At 44.4% G+C, this 16,791-nt stretch overlaps 1 protein-coding gene across 1 annotated transcript in view; it reads left to right on the forward strand.

Moving 5' to 3' along the window:
* Nucleotides 1-672: 672 nt before the first annotated feature.
* Nucleotides 673-16,791, forward strand: part of FCHO2 (FCH and mu domain containing endocytic adaptor 2) — a 70,734-nt gene continuing 54,615 nt past the window's right edge. Inside the window, exon 1 of the mRNA XM_081881192.1 lies at nt 673-953. Within this exon, the coding sequence (XP_081737318.1) occupies nt 921-953 (33 nt within the window). The 5' untranslated portion in view covers nt 673-920. The remainder of the gene's footprint in view (nt 954-16,791) is intronic.

Consider the following 16,791-nt stretch of genomic DNA (forward strand, 5'->3'; position numbering starts at 1 on the left):
CCAATAAAGCAAGATGAGCTCCGCAACCTCTGAGTCGGCCACGACTGGACCAAATGGTCAGGGGTCCCTTTTTACTATGTCCCCAGCCTTTGTGGGAATGGCAAGTGGGCAGGGAACATGTCATGCTCTGCTTGTGTCCTTCCCATGGGCCACTGGTGATGGGCCAATGTAAGAACATAATGCTGGAGCAACAACAGGTGGGCTTGGGGTCTTCTCTACCATCACACCACTGCCGAAGCCAACCAAAAAAGGCCTCAGCGTGGACCAGAACTGCTTGAACTCTGACCAGTGGCTCAGCCTCCTCTGTTGTTTTATCTCCCCCGCCGCGGCTTCCCTCCACACCTGTTGGAAAAAGTCGCATTCTTAAAACCGGCTTTGTTGATGCCTTTCCATCCGGAAGGCTCCCCAGGGCGCCTTACATTAAGATATTCCCGGGTGCGGTGGGAGGGGGGATACCCCGCTCCTACACCCCCTCCCCTCAGACGCACAGCATTCCTCGACTCGCCCGCCCACCCTCCGAGCCTCGGCGCCGGCCGCTGCCCCATAAGCTGGGCCTCCCTCCCTCCCTCGCTCGCTCGCTCCTCCGCTCCGCCCCGCCCCTCTCGAATCCTGCACATCCGCCTCTCCGCGCCTGCTCACTCCCTTCGCCAGGGAAGTCGGCCGTTCCTGCGCCGCCCGTGTTGTGCCGAGCCGCGGTGCGCGCGCCTTGGCCGGCAACCTGGCGCATGCGCCCCTTTGAGCTGGCTGGCTGAGCTCGCCTCTGTGGAGAGAGGGCGAAGCAGAGGGGACAGAGTTAGAGCAGGACGAGGAGGAGGAGTTGTTGTGCCGTGAAGGGAAGGGCGGCGCGCGGCGGTTCCCTCGTTCTCCCCACCCCCAATTCCCGGTGGCTGTGTCGGACGGGGCCGGGCCGAGTCAGCGAGATGGTCATGGCGTACTTTGTGGAGAGTTTCTGGGTGAGGAGCTGTGGGGTTTTTTTTGGCTTTCCTTCCCTCCCCCCTCCCCCCCCCTCTCCTCTCCTCAGGGGCCGGACCGTGTCACGCACAATGGAAAAGAAGCGCGGGGAGGGAGAAGAGGCGACCGGGACGGCGACCCGGAGCCCGGCGGCGGCGGCGCCTCTGCCTCTTCTCCTTCCCGGCTCTTGCGCCACCTTCGGGGCAGGGTTCGGGCCTGCCGTGGCGACGGGTTGGGATACGGGGGGCGCTGCGAAGTGCGGCGGCCTCGGCTTTTACCTCACGGGCCGCTCCGGGGCCAGTGCCAGCGGGGGGGGGGCGAGCGAGCGAGCGAGGCCGGCATGAGGGGACGACTGGCTTGTGTGGCGGGGGCTTATCCCAGGCCAGTGCCCTTGTGTGGCTCCTGTGCTGAGGGTGCCAGCCTTCCCCGGCTCTCTCTTTCCCTGGGTGGGAAGGAAGTCCAGGGCACCTGTTGCCTTGCCCCGAGAGGAGGGTGACTGGGGGGGGGGTGGCGGCTTAAAATGTGCCCTCCTGTCCCCGAGGGGCGTCTCTCGAGGCGGCGGCGGGACGGGGCCAGGCTTCTGGGTGAGGTTGTTTACTTTTCCTCTTCTTCACTCTCGCTGACAAAACCCTAGAAACTGAGGCTTCTTCGCTCAGTGGAAGTTTACTCGGGATCCTCCTTCCCTTGACTCTTCTACTAAATGCCGCTGGTGAATCTTCAGTGTCTTGTGGAATCCGAAACTACTCCATTGTAGTGCTGCTTTTTTTAAAGGTCTTGTTTGTGTTTTTTTTTTTTTTTAAAAAGCAAGACGAGGTCTTTATTTATGACTTAACAAGGCGATCTTACCAATCCATTATATATAAAACTTCTTAGCAAAGGAACCAAAGAGATGAAGTAATGATAGGAACCTCAAGTCACTGTCTGGACATTGATTTTTTATGTGCTTATTACATGACTTTTGAGTTAAGCGGTTAGAGGTTTTTAACAGTATGTAGTAGAATCAACATAATCACCTAACTACAGAGCAAACCTGCTTTGGGTTTTTTAAAAATATCCTCTATACATGCTTTCTTTCAGAGACACTGTGTTAGTGTACCTGTGCTTTCCAGGAATGAAACTGTATACAAGAACATACAGCTTGTGCTCTTTTTCTCTGCCTCTTCTGCACTTCATGATTCAGAAGAACAGCAAGCTAGTAGTTTCATGTAATGATTTAAATAGCATGGATAGGTTACTAATAAAATAATTAGATGTTGCCTTGGAATATCTGCTATCTTAAAAGTGTCACTAAATTTTTGTCCATTTAAAGTTTCTAAGAATGCTCATTCAGCTTTGATTTCCTTAAATTGGATTTGCTTTACTCTGAAAGCTCAGAGTCCCAGTGAATTGCTGCTTAGGAATTTTGTGAATTAGTACCCAATTGTAGTTGCTGTCTGCCATTTACCTTTTGGGACTTACTTCTGAGTAGACATGTATGGATTTGCAGCAGAAGTGACAGAATCCTTACATGCTTACTCAAGAGAAAGTTCACCTGAATTCATTGTGGTGTACACTGTAGTAAGTGTGCACAGGATTTCAACCTTAGATATCTTGGGGCATTTTGAGACAAGTAATGTGACCAACTGTTTCAGAATCAACTGAAATGTTGATTATGGCTTTATAAATGTTTATATATGGCTGAATGTATTTCAAATGACATCTTTTGAAGGAAGTATCTGTTACAGATATTGGTAGTATATTTGGGGTGGCAGTTCTGCAGATATCTGTACGTTCATTATGTCCATGATCTAGTCCTTTTATGATATAGAAGTCAGAATATATATAACCTGTTGTTTCCTCATACTTATTGCCTGTATTTTCTGTTCCTGTATTTTACAGTTGGGTGGTGGTGGTGACTGGGGTTTTTTTAAGAGTGTGAAATATGTGACAATTGTTGATCATTGCTGGAGAAGAATATACTGCCATTACTGAAAACCTACATACCTTCTTGGTGTCAGGAACAGTTACCTTCTTGGTGTCAGGAACAGATAATGCTAATAACTTAATTATTAGGTTTAACAAATAAAGGTTTAACTGAATCCAGGTTTAACTGGTGTCAGTTTCAAGGGAAAAACACTGGCAAATGAATGTTTCTAATTTTGATGAGACTAAAGGCCTATTTAAAAGTAGATCATGAATACTACTTTATAATGGAACGTGTGAACTGACTCCATAGAAAAGCATTCTGTATGAGGTATTGTGGCCATGATGTTGAGTGAAAATATTTGTTTCTTATAGATGAAATCTACCTTCACTATATTTTCCCTAGAAACATTTCTAAAAACAGAAACTCTGCTCTAAACTCTAGGGTACACCAAGTGGTTGAGTGCTTATTAGTTTCAAAACAAAATGGAGCCACCCCACAATAAGCTAGTTTTTTCTGCTTCCTTGAGGAGTGCCCTAGATATACAGAATTTTATAAATTTATTAATGAAAAGAAAAGTAAAACTGCTAACAAGAACCTGGGAATTTACAGAACATTTAGCTTACAAAGAGATGGGTGGGGGAGGATCTAAATAAATAAATTGGTAGACTGTGAATCTATCAGTCAAGTCTATGTCTGAGAACAGTTTAAGATATGGAATTTCCATTTTACTTAATCAATTATAATATTTAGAGCTCACCTTTCCCCCAAGGAGCTCAAGCTGCAATACATGGTTCTCTTCCAGTCCATTTATCCTCACAACAACACTGTAAAGTCAGTTAGGCTTAGAGAGAGTGGCTGGCCTAAGGTGAGCTTCATGGTTGAGTATGGTTTTGAGCTCTGCTTTTCCAAGTCCTAGTCCAACACAGCCTTTCTCAACCTTGGGTCTGCAGTTGTTTTTGGACTACAACTCCCAGCATCCCTGACTACTGACCCTGCTAGCTAGAAATGATGGGAGTTGTAGTCCAACAACATGAGGGGACCTAAGGTTGAGAAAAGCTCATCTAATCACTAGAATACAATATTTCCTGTCAGTTGTAAAAGAAAGCAAAAAGCAAATGAAGGGCAGAGGAGGAGAGGGAATTGACCTATTCACCACCCCACCTCCTCAGCTGAGTGCCCTCCACCACTTCATAGCTAAGAGATTATTGAGTTTGACACTGGCAACTCTCTAGTGCTATGTAACACAGCTGTAGAAGGCCAGCAGGGACAGAAACTCCTGAAATTCACTTTGCCCCAAGGCCTGAAAAGCATTTAAAGGCTCCTATTATGAGTTCTCGGAATATACTGCAACATTGTGCTGCAGGTCCCTCTTGTTTTTGAAACTCATTAGTGATGGAACAATGATAGAACATTCCTGCATTGCAGGGAGTTGGACTAGATGACTTTTGGGGCCCCTTCCAACTCTACAATTCTATTCTATAAAATGGTTTCAAAGTTATAATTAACTGTTATCCCAGTGACTTTGCCTGAAATGTATATAGGGACACGCATACAATGTATATGATTTTTCACTCACTCTGACACTTGATTTGTCAGTGAGGGTAGAAGGTAACAGGGCTAATATAAATAATCCCAAAATTTTCAGAACTGACTGCAACTATTCTGTTAATTACTTTTCATAATAAAATATGTCAGGTCTGATACTTTGGACAATTATATGTCTTTGAGATATATATGCATTACTCTGAAACTTCCTCCCTGGAGAAACTACACTGGCTTTCTCCTTGTCCTTCTGCTGGCAGGTAAAGACATTCTTGTTCCAACAAGTTTTTGGGAATTGACTGCTTTTGATGAAAGGGCTGGTGCTGTGCTGTTTTTATTGTAATTATTTGTATGTTTTAAACAGATTTTATATGTGTATATAGTTTTACTTCTATTAATGTTTAATTGTTTTTTAATTATAGCTTTTAGTTTTGTTTTTAGTGATTCTTGTTTTTACGTAGGTAACCCGCTATCAGCCCAACCAATACATCATTCCTAATACAATGAAGGAAATATGCCAGACTGTGATGTGGATTTAATGGGCAGCAAATCCCAATGCACGTAGATTGTGTGACTTGGTTGATTTTTGCTGTTTGCTTACAGTGTATAGGTGCCGTGTGTATATAAACTAGTTAAGGCAAAATCCAAATACCAAATTCTATAATACAGTTTATAAATTGGAAAGGGACCTTTAAAAAAACTGCAAACAAAGCCCTGACTTGAGCATATCAGCACTGGCACAAAAAGAAAATAGGTTGATATGTTCATTGCTAAGTCTAGCCCACTGCTCAAAAGCATCCCTGAGAGAGAAAACCATCCAGCCATCCAGCAAAGAAGAGCTTGCCAAGACAGGCTAGTCTAATGTTGAACATCTCTTGCTGTTAGGAGGTTTCTCTGCATGTTTAATCAAAATCTGCTTCCTTGCAATTTCCACTCACTGTGTCTAGTCCTGCCTTCTGGAATAACAGTGAACAAGTCTGCTCCATCTTCCACATTGCAACCCTTTAGATAATTGAAGGCAGTTATAATGTTACTTTTTGATCTTCTCTTCTCGGTGCTGAGTACACCCCTCTCTTTCCACCATTGCTGATAGCTCTTGGTTTCCAGATTCTACACTATTTAGGTTGCATTCTTCTGGACATAATGGATAAGGGTTAAAGCTCTCTAGTCTTACTCTGCCAGCTCCAGCAGACTAGTAAATATTTTTGTAGGCTAGTAACTTTTGTGGGCTTATTTGCAGTGCAGATATAATGAACATATACAATGAACATGCAATTATTGTTCCATTGGAAGAGGTATTTTAATTCATAATTCTTCTAGTTTTATAGACTGAAAGTAGTAAGGCACTGTTAAGCACTGAGACTTCTAAAAGTGGGTTCATGTTTGTATAGAGAGGTACTTTGCTTTTTAGTTTAAGTTCCCTGCCCCATTACAGGATAACTTATTTATAACTGATCATTTGTGGTACTGTAAACACACATCTGGTTTGGTGCTTTAAGACCGTTTGACAGTTGCTGCTGTTTCCCTGTAACAGCCTATTAGTACACTGCATTTTTAAGTACAGGAGAAGGGGAATAGCCATCTTCATATAGGATCAGGAGATCAGATAGTGGAACACTCAAAAAGCTTGCTGTGACCAAATGACTAGACATTTTTCAGATAAAATTGCTTGTATCCGCACTGGCTTCTGAGAGGAATGGGGCTTGGACATTGTTTAGTCAGGTTGTTATGGATCCTTTTAAGCTTGTATTGCATGAGTATGTGGACAAGTTGCTTGGAAGGCTGAGACATATGTGTTCTATAGGGTCTTTCCCATCCTGACAGTTCAGATCAGTTAGAACTGGGTTGGTCATGTGGACAACTCTGAAAGATTAGTTCCCACAGTTCTTAAGGAGGCAGTGGTATAATAATAATAATAATTTATTATTTCTACCCCGCCCATCTGGCTGGGTTCCCCCAGCCACTCTGGTAAAGAAGCTGTATTTGAACCCAACAAATAGCGTACTTACTTCCTAGTTTCCAGTTTCCAATTTTGGAGATTTTGGTGCTGGAGTGGGTGATTTCATCCAGGTGATTTTAGAGGACACTTACTGCAAATTTTATGAAAATAGAATGCAGGATGTGGCTTAGTATCATAGAATCATAGAGTTGGAAGAGACCACAAGGGCCATCGAGTCCAACCCCCTGCCAATCAGGAAACACTGTCTATCATGTGAAACCTCATGGTTGTTCAGTGTTTGCAATATTTGATAAGTTAAGTTGGTGTTTTCAAGGCCTATTCAGATTCTGGGAAGTTTATCTATATATGCATTTACTGAAGAGAAATTATTGACTTGTTTAGCCCTTGGATGCTAGTAGTCAGTATAATATGGCTCATGCCATGGAGTATGAAACCAGCCTTCAACTTCCAGACATTTTGGACTAGAATGCTTACAGTGCTTGTTGGGGCTGATTGGAGTTGTAGTCCCAAACACCTGAAGGGCATTGGGTTAATCTAAGCAGTAAAATATTGCCTGTGAATATGTGACTTACTTCTGAATAGAAATGTTTAGGATTGCACTGTTAAATGTTCTATTCCAACACATTCAAAGCTTTATGTGTAAATTATTTTTAAGTACTTGCAAAAATGTAAATACTGTGGCACAAACTTCTTTTACATTATGCAGTCTGAGATGAAATAAGAATTTTAGCTTCAATTTTTTACTTGACCTGCACAGGCAATCAGGTAACATTCATGTGTATTTGCAGTTTTATTTTATCCCCAATGACAAATCAGGAAAATATATAGAAGTACATTCTTTAACATTTCCTGAGAAACATTAATTACAACTCTGAAACTGCCAAGCTTGCAGCGTGTAATCGTATTGGTATCCACTAATTATTACTACTTTTATGAAACAAAATTTTAATGGGACATTTTCTACAGAAAAATTAAGCATTGGAAAACTTCCTGCAGTTTTCCCACTTTGCAAAACTTTCCATGGTACATTACTGTTGTCAAACCAGTGACAATCACTCCACAATCCTCATACCCTCTTGCTACAGAATGCTCAATATAAACTGGTAGTCACTTGTATGAGCCAATTCTCCCTCTTCCTCTGCCTTCCATTTTCCTCTTTTGCAATTGAAACTCTCAGCCATTAAACCAATAGATACCCGCAGCTAACAAAGTTCCCCAGGTGAGTGTTGAGAACTACTAACAGAAAATGCAGAAATTGAGGAATTTAGCATAATTGCTCCTTCCAAGGAAAAGTGTCAGAAAAGACAGTAGTTCCTGTAGTAGCTAGAGAAGATAGGTACAGTGCTATAGATACAGAAGATATGTTCTGGTGGTACAGAAAGCAGGGAATTGGTGCCTATCTTACAGGGCTCCTTGTTTGAGTCGCACACTGTCTGAGGACCTAGCATGAACTTGAAGGTTCCATCTTCAGGCAATAAAATGAGTTATTTTCTCATTTCTGTCCCTTCTGCCCTATAAGTTGTGAAGAGGGTTTTCAGAAACCTTTCCACTACCTTAAATTGGTTGTATCTGATTTTGTGTGTTTATATTATTATTGTCAGAAAACAAAACTGAAAGTATGTCATCTTATTAGCTGTATGGATTTCCAGAAGTTTTCTTGTCGAGAAAGGTAGTTGAACATAACAGGCTCCAGCAAATCTACTCTCCAGCTTAATTATGGTGACTAGTCTTCCTTGCTCTGGAAAGTGATTGAGGTGATAATGACTAGGCTCAGGGAGGCTTTTAAGTTTTGCTTCTGTTTGTGATGATTAGATCAAATTCAAAAAGGTATGGAAATTCAAGAAACTGAGCCAATCTCTCTGTAGGAGGAAAGGTTTACTTATTTATGCTAATCCGTTGCAGTAAACAGGAATTACAGCTTAAAAACAAAGTAGAGGGAATGGAGGGTGAAGCTTGATTCTCTCATTAGGTTAGTAACCTTTTTGCAATCACTGGCTGTGTCACAGTCAAGCCCCCTCCCAGGCGAGGAAACAAGCAGGAAAACTCCTGTGGAATGCATTCAAACACTTCTGAGGGTTCATCATCTAGTCTACCTAGTAGCAGTGAAGGCAGCAAAGAAGGCATACTTAGCTGCCTCCATTGCATTCTCTTCTTGCCATCCAGCAGAGCTTTTCTGGACTGTGTGGGGCCTCTTACAGTCTGGCTTGAAGGAGGTGGTAGAACCAATGGTAGCTCGCTGTGACTTGCTTGCAAAGCATTTTGAGAATAAAATTGCTTCAATCCACCTGGATCTTAACTCTGCTGTTACAGCAGATGAATCTCAAGGGTTGTCCAGAGCACTGTTTTGGATGAGATTCAGTTAGTAAGGCTTGGATCAGTCACAGCGACTATTTGCACTCTGGACCCTTTCTCCTCTTAGCTGATAATAACTTTCAGGGAAGGGACAGCTGACTGCGCCAGGAAGGAGATTAATGTGAGAAGGGGTGGTCCCTGCCTGCTTGAAGGACGCAGTGCCAAAACCACTCCTCAGGAAACCCTCCTTGGATTCAGAAAGTAACCATCAGCTGGTTGCTAATCTACCCTTATTGGGTAAGGTACTTGAACAGGTGGTTGTGGACCACATCCAGGTGCTCTTGAAGGAAACAGATTTTCTAGATCTATTTCAATCATTGTTTAGGCCCTGTTTTGGCACTGAAACTACTTTGGTCGCCCTGTATGATGACCTTTGTCAGGAGAGAGATGGGAAAATCTGTCCTTGTTAATTCTCCTTGACCTCTCAGCGGCTTTTGATACCATCAACCATGGTATCCTCCTGGAGCGGCTGTCTTGAGTTAGGGGTGGGCGGCACCGCTTCATGGAGGATCCAGTCCAACAGAGATTCAGGTTCATGTGCTGCCTCCCTTCTCCCACACAGCTGGGAGTACAGAAGATTTTGCTTTTTTTGTAATTAGAGTTTGCTTTATCATTGTGGTTAGTTTAAAATGGGGAACGTTTTTGAAATGGGGCAAACATCCTGTTGCAAAGTAGTAGGCTACATTCCAGTAAGGGACAGGGTCAGACTCAAAAATTCATGTGTCACATACAACCACACACCATTATCACACACAGAGAGAACACACTTTCTTCTCTGCTCTGATTTTCTTGCTCCAGATCTTTTTGCAGCGGAAGGTGCTGTAGTTGCACAGCAACATCAGACAATATCAAAAGCCTTTTCCCTCTGGGTGCTCCCTGTTGAACACTATGTTCTGCATCCAGCCCATGGGCCAGGGATCCTTGCACCCCTGGTTTAAAACAAGCCAACTTCAGATCATTATTTCTGAAACTGCTTTGTTCAGTTTCACCATAATTTAAGGTTAAATACAAATCTAGGTTTGGACCACATGGCAAGCTGTAGGTAATGAAAAGTGGAATATTCAGATGCTTCTTGGCTATGCCAGAGAAGTAGAGAGAGAGTACCTGAGCCCAAGTATTGCTGCAGCTTCTTTCTGCTTGTGCATGTCATGCTAAACAATGGTTTAGCATGACATGTAAACGAGGTTACCCAGTTTTCACATTCAAAGTAGTCAACTTGCAATTCAAATTAGTACATACCAAAAATAAAGAAATGGAAATAGGGTAGGGGACAGCGAAGAAAATAATCAAGTAGAACCCGGATACTCTTTTTCTTTGATGTGCTTCCTGTTTTGGCCTAGCACTTTAAATAGTAAAATGTTTTCATAATATTTTCATTTCTGATTAAAATCAAAAGGTGGTATTTGGCTGACTCAAACTTTGTTAAACAAATGTTCAGTGTGTTTGAATCAATGCTGTTTTACTCAAAGGAAGTACCATGGGGTTCAGTGGCGCTTACTCCCAGATAGTTATGCATAACATTGCTGTCTTGGAATGCATCACATAAATTGTTGCATTTGCATATAACAGAAAGCCAATAATTTGAGTTTACTAATCCATGAGTTGCCTACCATGCAGCCTCTTTGCAGCCATTTCTCCCCTTCCTTTATGCAAACACCTAGCATTTAACTCTTATCCATAACATTCAATTGTGTGCAAATTCAGAAATTCTGGTTAATAGCTTCAAAGCAAGCTAGGATATAAGGCATTCTCTGGGTTCATATCCTGGCTTGTTTTGAGTAGATTGCAAATGAGTTTAGCCTTTTAAGATTCCACATGAACACTTTCATGAAAAACTAGTAGTTCTTTATTTTTGTGAATAAATAGTCTTAGAAAATTCAAATAATTTTATTAGCCAAATTCTGCTCGTTCCCTGTCTTTTGTGGTTCTACCAGGAAACAGCAATGTAACTATTTTGTAACTAAACTGATATAAAACGTAGGGTGGTATTCAACTGAGTTTTACTTGGAAAAGATCCACTGAAATTATTATACATAACTAAGTTAGGTCCATTAATTTCATTGGGTCTCTTCTGAGTAAAACCTAGTTGAATACCACATGTAAACCTGGGGCAGCTAAAAATATGAAAGGAGAAGAAAAAACCTGTAGAGCAAATTTCATGTTGAAAGTGGTTGTGGTGGAGGAATTAAGTATACATAAAACTCAAGTTACATCATTATACAATATGTGTATCGTGGCAGGACTGGACTTCACAGCTTGTTACTAGATAGTAATGCATGGCTTCTAAACCTGGCTATAATTTGTATACTTCTGTAATTTTAATATTTGATTAAGCAAGCAAATAATTAAAGTGCACTTAGTGTGGTTTAAATACTAAATATGTTCAATCTTGGGAATGCTTGTAAATATTTTATACCAATGGACAGAGTATGGCAAACAAGCAAGCCCAATCTGATCTCTTAATACAGAATGGCAAATATTATCTAATAGGCATTTCAGAAACCTGGTGGGATGAAACTCTTGACTGGAATGTCGAAATTGAGGGGTCCAACCTGCTCTAATGTGCCCACACATTGCTGCTGCTGCATCGTGAGTGCTTGGAGTGTAAGGCCTCTCCCTCCTCGGGCTAACTCCACCTGGCCTAGGGGGCGGGGCCCAGGCTCACCTTCGCCACGGCGTTAAGAGGCCTCATTGAGGCCAGGGACATTGCTGCTGCTGCATCGTGAGGGCTTGGAGTGTAAGGCCTCTCCCTCCTCAGGCTAACTCCATCTGGCCTAGGGGGCGGGGCCCAGGCTCACCTCCCTGATAAGGACGGTGCTGCTGCAGCAAATGCTAAAGATGTTTTATATATTTTAATGTGTTTTAAACGTGTTTTTATTGCTTATTTTGTTGTACCACCATGAATGGTGGGTTTTATCTATGTATTCTTGTTTTGTTCTATCTTGTTCTGTTTTGGGGTGGGATATTGAGTGGGTGGGGATTGGTTTTTGTTTGGGCACAATTGTTTTTTGGTTGTTTTGTTTTTCTATTTTGTAAATGGAGGTTACTATGAGGCTTGGGATTGCTACCGTGGAGGGGCGAGGGAGGTATGGCGGCGGGGGCAGATGTTATAAGCGAAGGGGATCGAGATACGGATATGCTCGTACCCCTTCCAATCTGCGCCCCATCCCGAGAGACGAGGGTAGGGTGAGCAAGGATTACTCACCTCCTTCACTGGTGTTGTGCAATGCCAGGTCTATAGGCAACAAAACCGCCACCCTGCGAGATTTCTTTATCTCGCAGGGGGTCGACCTGGCTTGTGTGACGGAGACCTGGGTGCGCGAAGGGGTAACTGTTACCTTACGAGAGATGGCGCCCCCGGGTTTCTCTGTCCTCCACCAGTCACGGACTGTGGGCCGGGGGGGAGGGGTGGCATTATTAATCCGGGAAGATTGTCCTTTCAGGGCTCTACCATCGCCATCGATCCCCGGCATTGAATGTGTTGGCCTAGTGTGGGGCTCCGAGGAGAGCTTGGCTGTCTGGCTGGTGTACCGGCCACCTAGCGCACCAGCAGCCACCCTGTCAGGCCTGCTGGAGGCGGTGGCCGGCTGGGCCTTGGAGTTCCCTAACCTATTGGTATTGGGAGACTTCAACTTCCATGCTGATGCCGCTCCCTCCTCACAGGCTCTGGACCTGGTGTCTTCCATGGCGACACTAGGGCTCTCCCAGTTTGTTTCGGGCCCCACACATCAAGCAGGCCACACGCTGGATTTGATCTTTGGTGCCGGTATAGATGTGATCATGTCTCCTTCGATGAAGGTGCCATGGTCTGATCACTACGCTCTGAAAGCCAGGATTGACTTTCCACCCCCACCCTGCTTAGGTGGCGAGCCGATTTGGGCTCGCCCGCAGAGGCTGATGGACCCTGATAGATTCCGTCAAGCCTTGCGGGACCTTGCTCTCCCTGGCGACTCATTGACTGAGCTTGTTGAGGGCTGGAATACCCAGCTCCTGGCAGCCATCGATGAGATCGCACCTAAGCGCCCTCTGCGACCCCGCAGAAACCGGGCTCCCTGGTTTACCGAGGAGCTTCGGAAAATGAAGCGGGACCTCAGACGGCTAGAGCGAGTATGGCGGGGTGCCCGTGACGGAGCCTCAAGAACATCTTATAGGGTTTTTATGAAAACCTATGAGATGGCTGTGAAGGCCGCTAAGAAGTCTTACTTCTCGGCCTCCATTGCATCCGCTAGCTCTCGCCCGGCGCAATTATTTAGTATAATTCGGTCTTTAACGTCCCTTGAAGGACAGCCAAATTTAAATAACAATCTGACACACAGCTGTGAGGCATTTGCGAGCTTTTTTGCGGAGAAGGTCCTGTTGCTCCGCCATGACCTCCCTGCCAATTTGGATACAATAAAGGAACTGGAGGCCCCTCGACTGTCCTCGGGTTCAGTATTGGACCATTTTGACCGGATATCTCCAGCCGATGTGGACAGACTCCTCCAAGCTGGAAAGCCCACCACCTGTCCTCTTGACCCGTGCCCGTCATGGCTGATTAGAGCGTGTCCAGACGAGGTGCGGGCCCCCCTGGGGGATATCATCAATTTGTCCCTTGGCACCGGGATATTCCCAGGGGAACTGAAGGAGGCAGTGGTGCGTCCGCTCTTAAAGAAAACATCATTAGATCCCTTAGATCTATCCAATTACCGCCCGGTTTCGAATCTTCCATTCCTGGGTAAGGTGATTGAGAGAGCGGTTGCTGAACAGCTTGGTAGGTTTCTGGATGAAACATCTGCTCTGGATCCATTCCAGTCCGGCTTCCGTGCTGGTCATGGGACCGAGACGGCTCTGGTCGCCCTAACAGATGATCTCCGTAGGCAGCTGGATCGAGGCGGGTCGGGGCTGCTGATTCTTCTAGATCTGTCAGCAGCCTTCGACATGGTCGATCACGAACTCCTGGACCACCGCCTTGCCAACGTGGGGATCCAGGGCACAGTCCTTCAATGGCTGCGCTCGTTTCTCTCTGGTCGGGGACAGAGGGTGGCGCTCGGGGGGGAATTGTCATCGCGCCACTCCTTGGTGTGTGGAGTGCCTCAGGGTGCAATTCTCTCCTCGATGCTTTTTAACATCTTTATGCGCCCCCTCGCCCAGCTTGTCCGGAGTTTTGGGCTGGGTTGCCATCAGTATGCCGATGACACCCAACTCTATCTGTTGATGGATGGCCATCCTGACTCGGCCCCCGATACACTGGCGAGATGTCTGGAAGCTGTGGCTGGATGGTTACGTGGGAGCCGGTTGAAGTTAAATCCTTCGAAGACAGAGGTCCTCTGGCTGGGGCGGGATGATATGGGATTGAAGGGGCAACTCCCATCTCTTGCGGGGGTGCAACTAGTGCCAGCACCGTCCGTTAAGAGTTTGGGTGTAATCTTCGATACCTCCCTCTCTATGGAGGCGCAGATTACAGCTATAACAAAGGCGGCATTTTTTCATCTCCGCCAAGCTAAGCAGTTGGCCCCTTATCTCTCTCGCCCTGACCTAGCCACTGTGATCCATGCGACGGTCACCTCCAGACTGGATTATTGTAACTCGCTCTACGTGGGGCTGCCCTTAAGACTGACCCAGAAACTCCAGCGGGTGCAGAATGCCGCGGCGAGACTCCTTATGGGGTCTTCGCTGCGAGATCACATTCAACCGGTACTATACCAGCTGCACTGGCTCCCGGTGGAGTACAGGATCAGGTTTAAGGTGCTGGTTTTAACCTTTAAAGCCCTATACGGCCTAGGACCCTCGTACCTACGGGACCGCCTCTCCTGGTATGCCCCACAGAGAAACCTACGGTCTGCAAATAATAACATCCTCAAGGTCCCAGGCCTCAGAGAGGTTAGGCTGGCCTCAACTAGAGCCAGGGCCTTCTCGGCTGCGGCTCCAATCTGGTGGAACGCTCTGTCACAAGAGACTAGGGCCCTGCGGGACCTGACATCCTTCCGCAGGGCCTGCAAGACAGAGTTGTTCCACCAGGCCTTTGGTCAGGGCGCAGCCTGACTCCCTCCTCTGGCAACCTGCTTAGAATCTTGCTTAATTAGTTGCCATTAATTTGATTTTAATTGATTTTATAATGTAATATTTTTAGAATGTGTGAATATTTGATTGTTTGATTGTTGATTGTTGTTAGCCGCCCTGAGCCCGGCTTCGGCTGGGGAGGGCGGGATATAAATAAAATTTATTTATTTATTTATTTAAAATAATATATCAAACCGGAAGGGAGGTTGGAGTACCATTATATGTAAATAATGTGTATACTTGTAAAAAGATCCGTGACTTGGAACATGGAAGAGAGATTGAGAGTCTATGGGTAAAAATATATGGACTTCCAACCCAGACTGAAGACTTGGATGATTACTTACTAGAGCAGTTTACCAATCATTCAGGAAGGAGAGAGAGAATAGTTATGGGAGACTTCAACTTCCCTGATATATGTTGGAACTCAAAATATGCCAATAATATAAGGTCCAACAAATTCCTCACTTGCCTTGCTGACAATTCCATCCTGTTCATTCAGTGGCCAGGTGTATGCCTATGAGAAGCCTGAAAGCAGGACTTTAGTGCAACAGCATTCTTCTCTCCTGTGATTCCCAGCAATTGGTATTCAGAGGCATGCTGCCTTTAACAACATAGGTACTTGCCATTGTGGCAAATAGCTATTGTTAGCCACTAGGGAATATTCTGGGACAAGTTGTGGGTCCTAAGAGTAATTTAATCTGGTGGACATGCTATGTCCCCATGATCAAAATGCTCAGAGTGGTCTTGAGATGAAGAATGAAATTCAAATCCAAATGAAGCATTGAAAAGAGTAAATGTTGTAATGGGTAACTTAAACTTCCCCCACTTCTGTCATGTATGTTCCATGACAGAAAGGTGAAATTTCTGGATACCCTAAATGGCTGTGTCCTAGAACAGTTGGTGATAGAACAGACTAGAGGGGCATCAACCCTGAACTTAATCTTAAGTGGTTTCCAGGACCCAGTATGATGTGTAAGTGTTGGCAAGTCAGTTGGGAGCACTGGTCATAGTTCTGTTAAATTAAACATACATGTATGGCCAATTTTAAAGAAAGCCCACAACAGTCACATTTGATTTTAAAAGAGGATACTTCCCCAAAATGAGGACATTTGTAAAAAGGAAGCTGAAAGGCAAAGTCAAGTGGGCAAAATCACTCAAAAATGCTTGGGAGCTCTTTAAAAACGCAATGTTAGACGCTCAGCTGGAGTGTATACTGCAGATCAGGAAAGGAAGCATAAGGGCCAAGAAAATGCTGGCACTCTTAACAAGCAGAATCAAAGAAAAGAAAGTATTACTGGCAAGAAGGCATCCTTCAAAAAATGGAATTCTTGTACAGATAAAGAGGATAAAATTCAACACTAACTTAGGCCAAAAAATGTGCACGCATATAGTAAAGAATACTAAAAAAATAAAAAAGAATTGGAGGAACACATTGCTAAAAGCCTTAAGTCCAAGAAGTTCTTTAAATCCATTAATAACTATTGGAAACTATTAGGGAAGCAGTTGCACCCTTGGATGTCAAGCAAGTCAAAGATGTTTAAGGAGGATAAGTTTGCAGAGAAGCTAAATTCTTTGCATCTGTAGGGCAGATCCCAGTGCCTGAACTTTTGCAGGAAGGAAGGAACAAGAGATGGAAGTTCTTGGCCTAATAGACAAAATAAACACTGACAAATTGTCAGGTCTGAATGGCATCCACCCATGTGTTCTGAAAGAAATCAAATGTGAAATTGCTGGTCAGCTATCAAAAACTGGTAACTTTCCCCATGTTTCCACCCCTGAGAACTGAAAAGCAACCTATGAAACACCAATTTTTAAAAAGGCCTAAGAGGGGTTATCTAGAAGGGTGTTCTCCGTAGTAGGCTCCAGGCCCTGGTGCTGCTGTCTCTTACATTGTTGTGTTTGAGACTCCAATTGAAACATTTTTATTCACTCAAGCATTTGCAGTTTGACAGATAGGATGTGTACTCTTCATCAACAACTTATGTACTTCTATTTTAATGGTTTGCTATCAATTTCTTGCTGTATATATCTTTTTAGGTTT

Source organism: Podarcis erhardii (genome assembly GCF_964252035.2).
Source record: "Podarcis erhardii genome assembly, chromosome: 11".
NCBI lineage: Eukaryota > Metazoa > Chordata > Lepidosauria > Squamata > Lacertidae > Podarcis > Podarcis erhardii.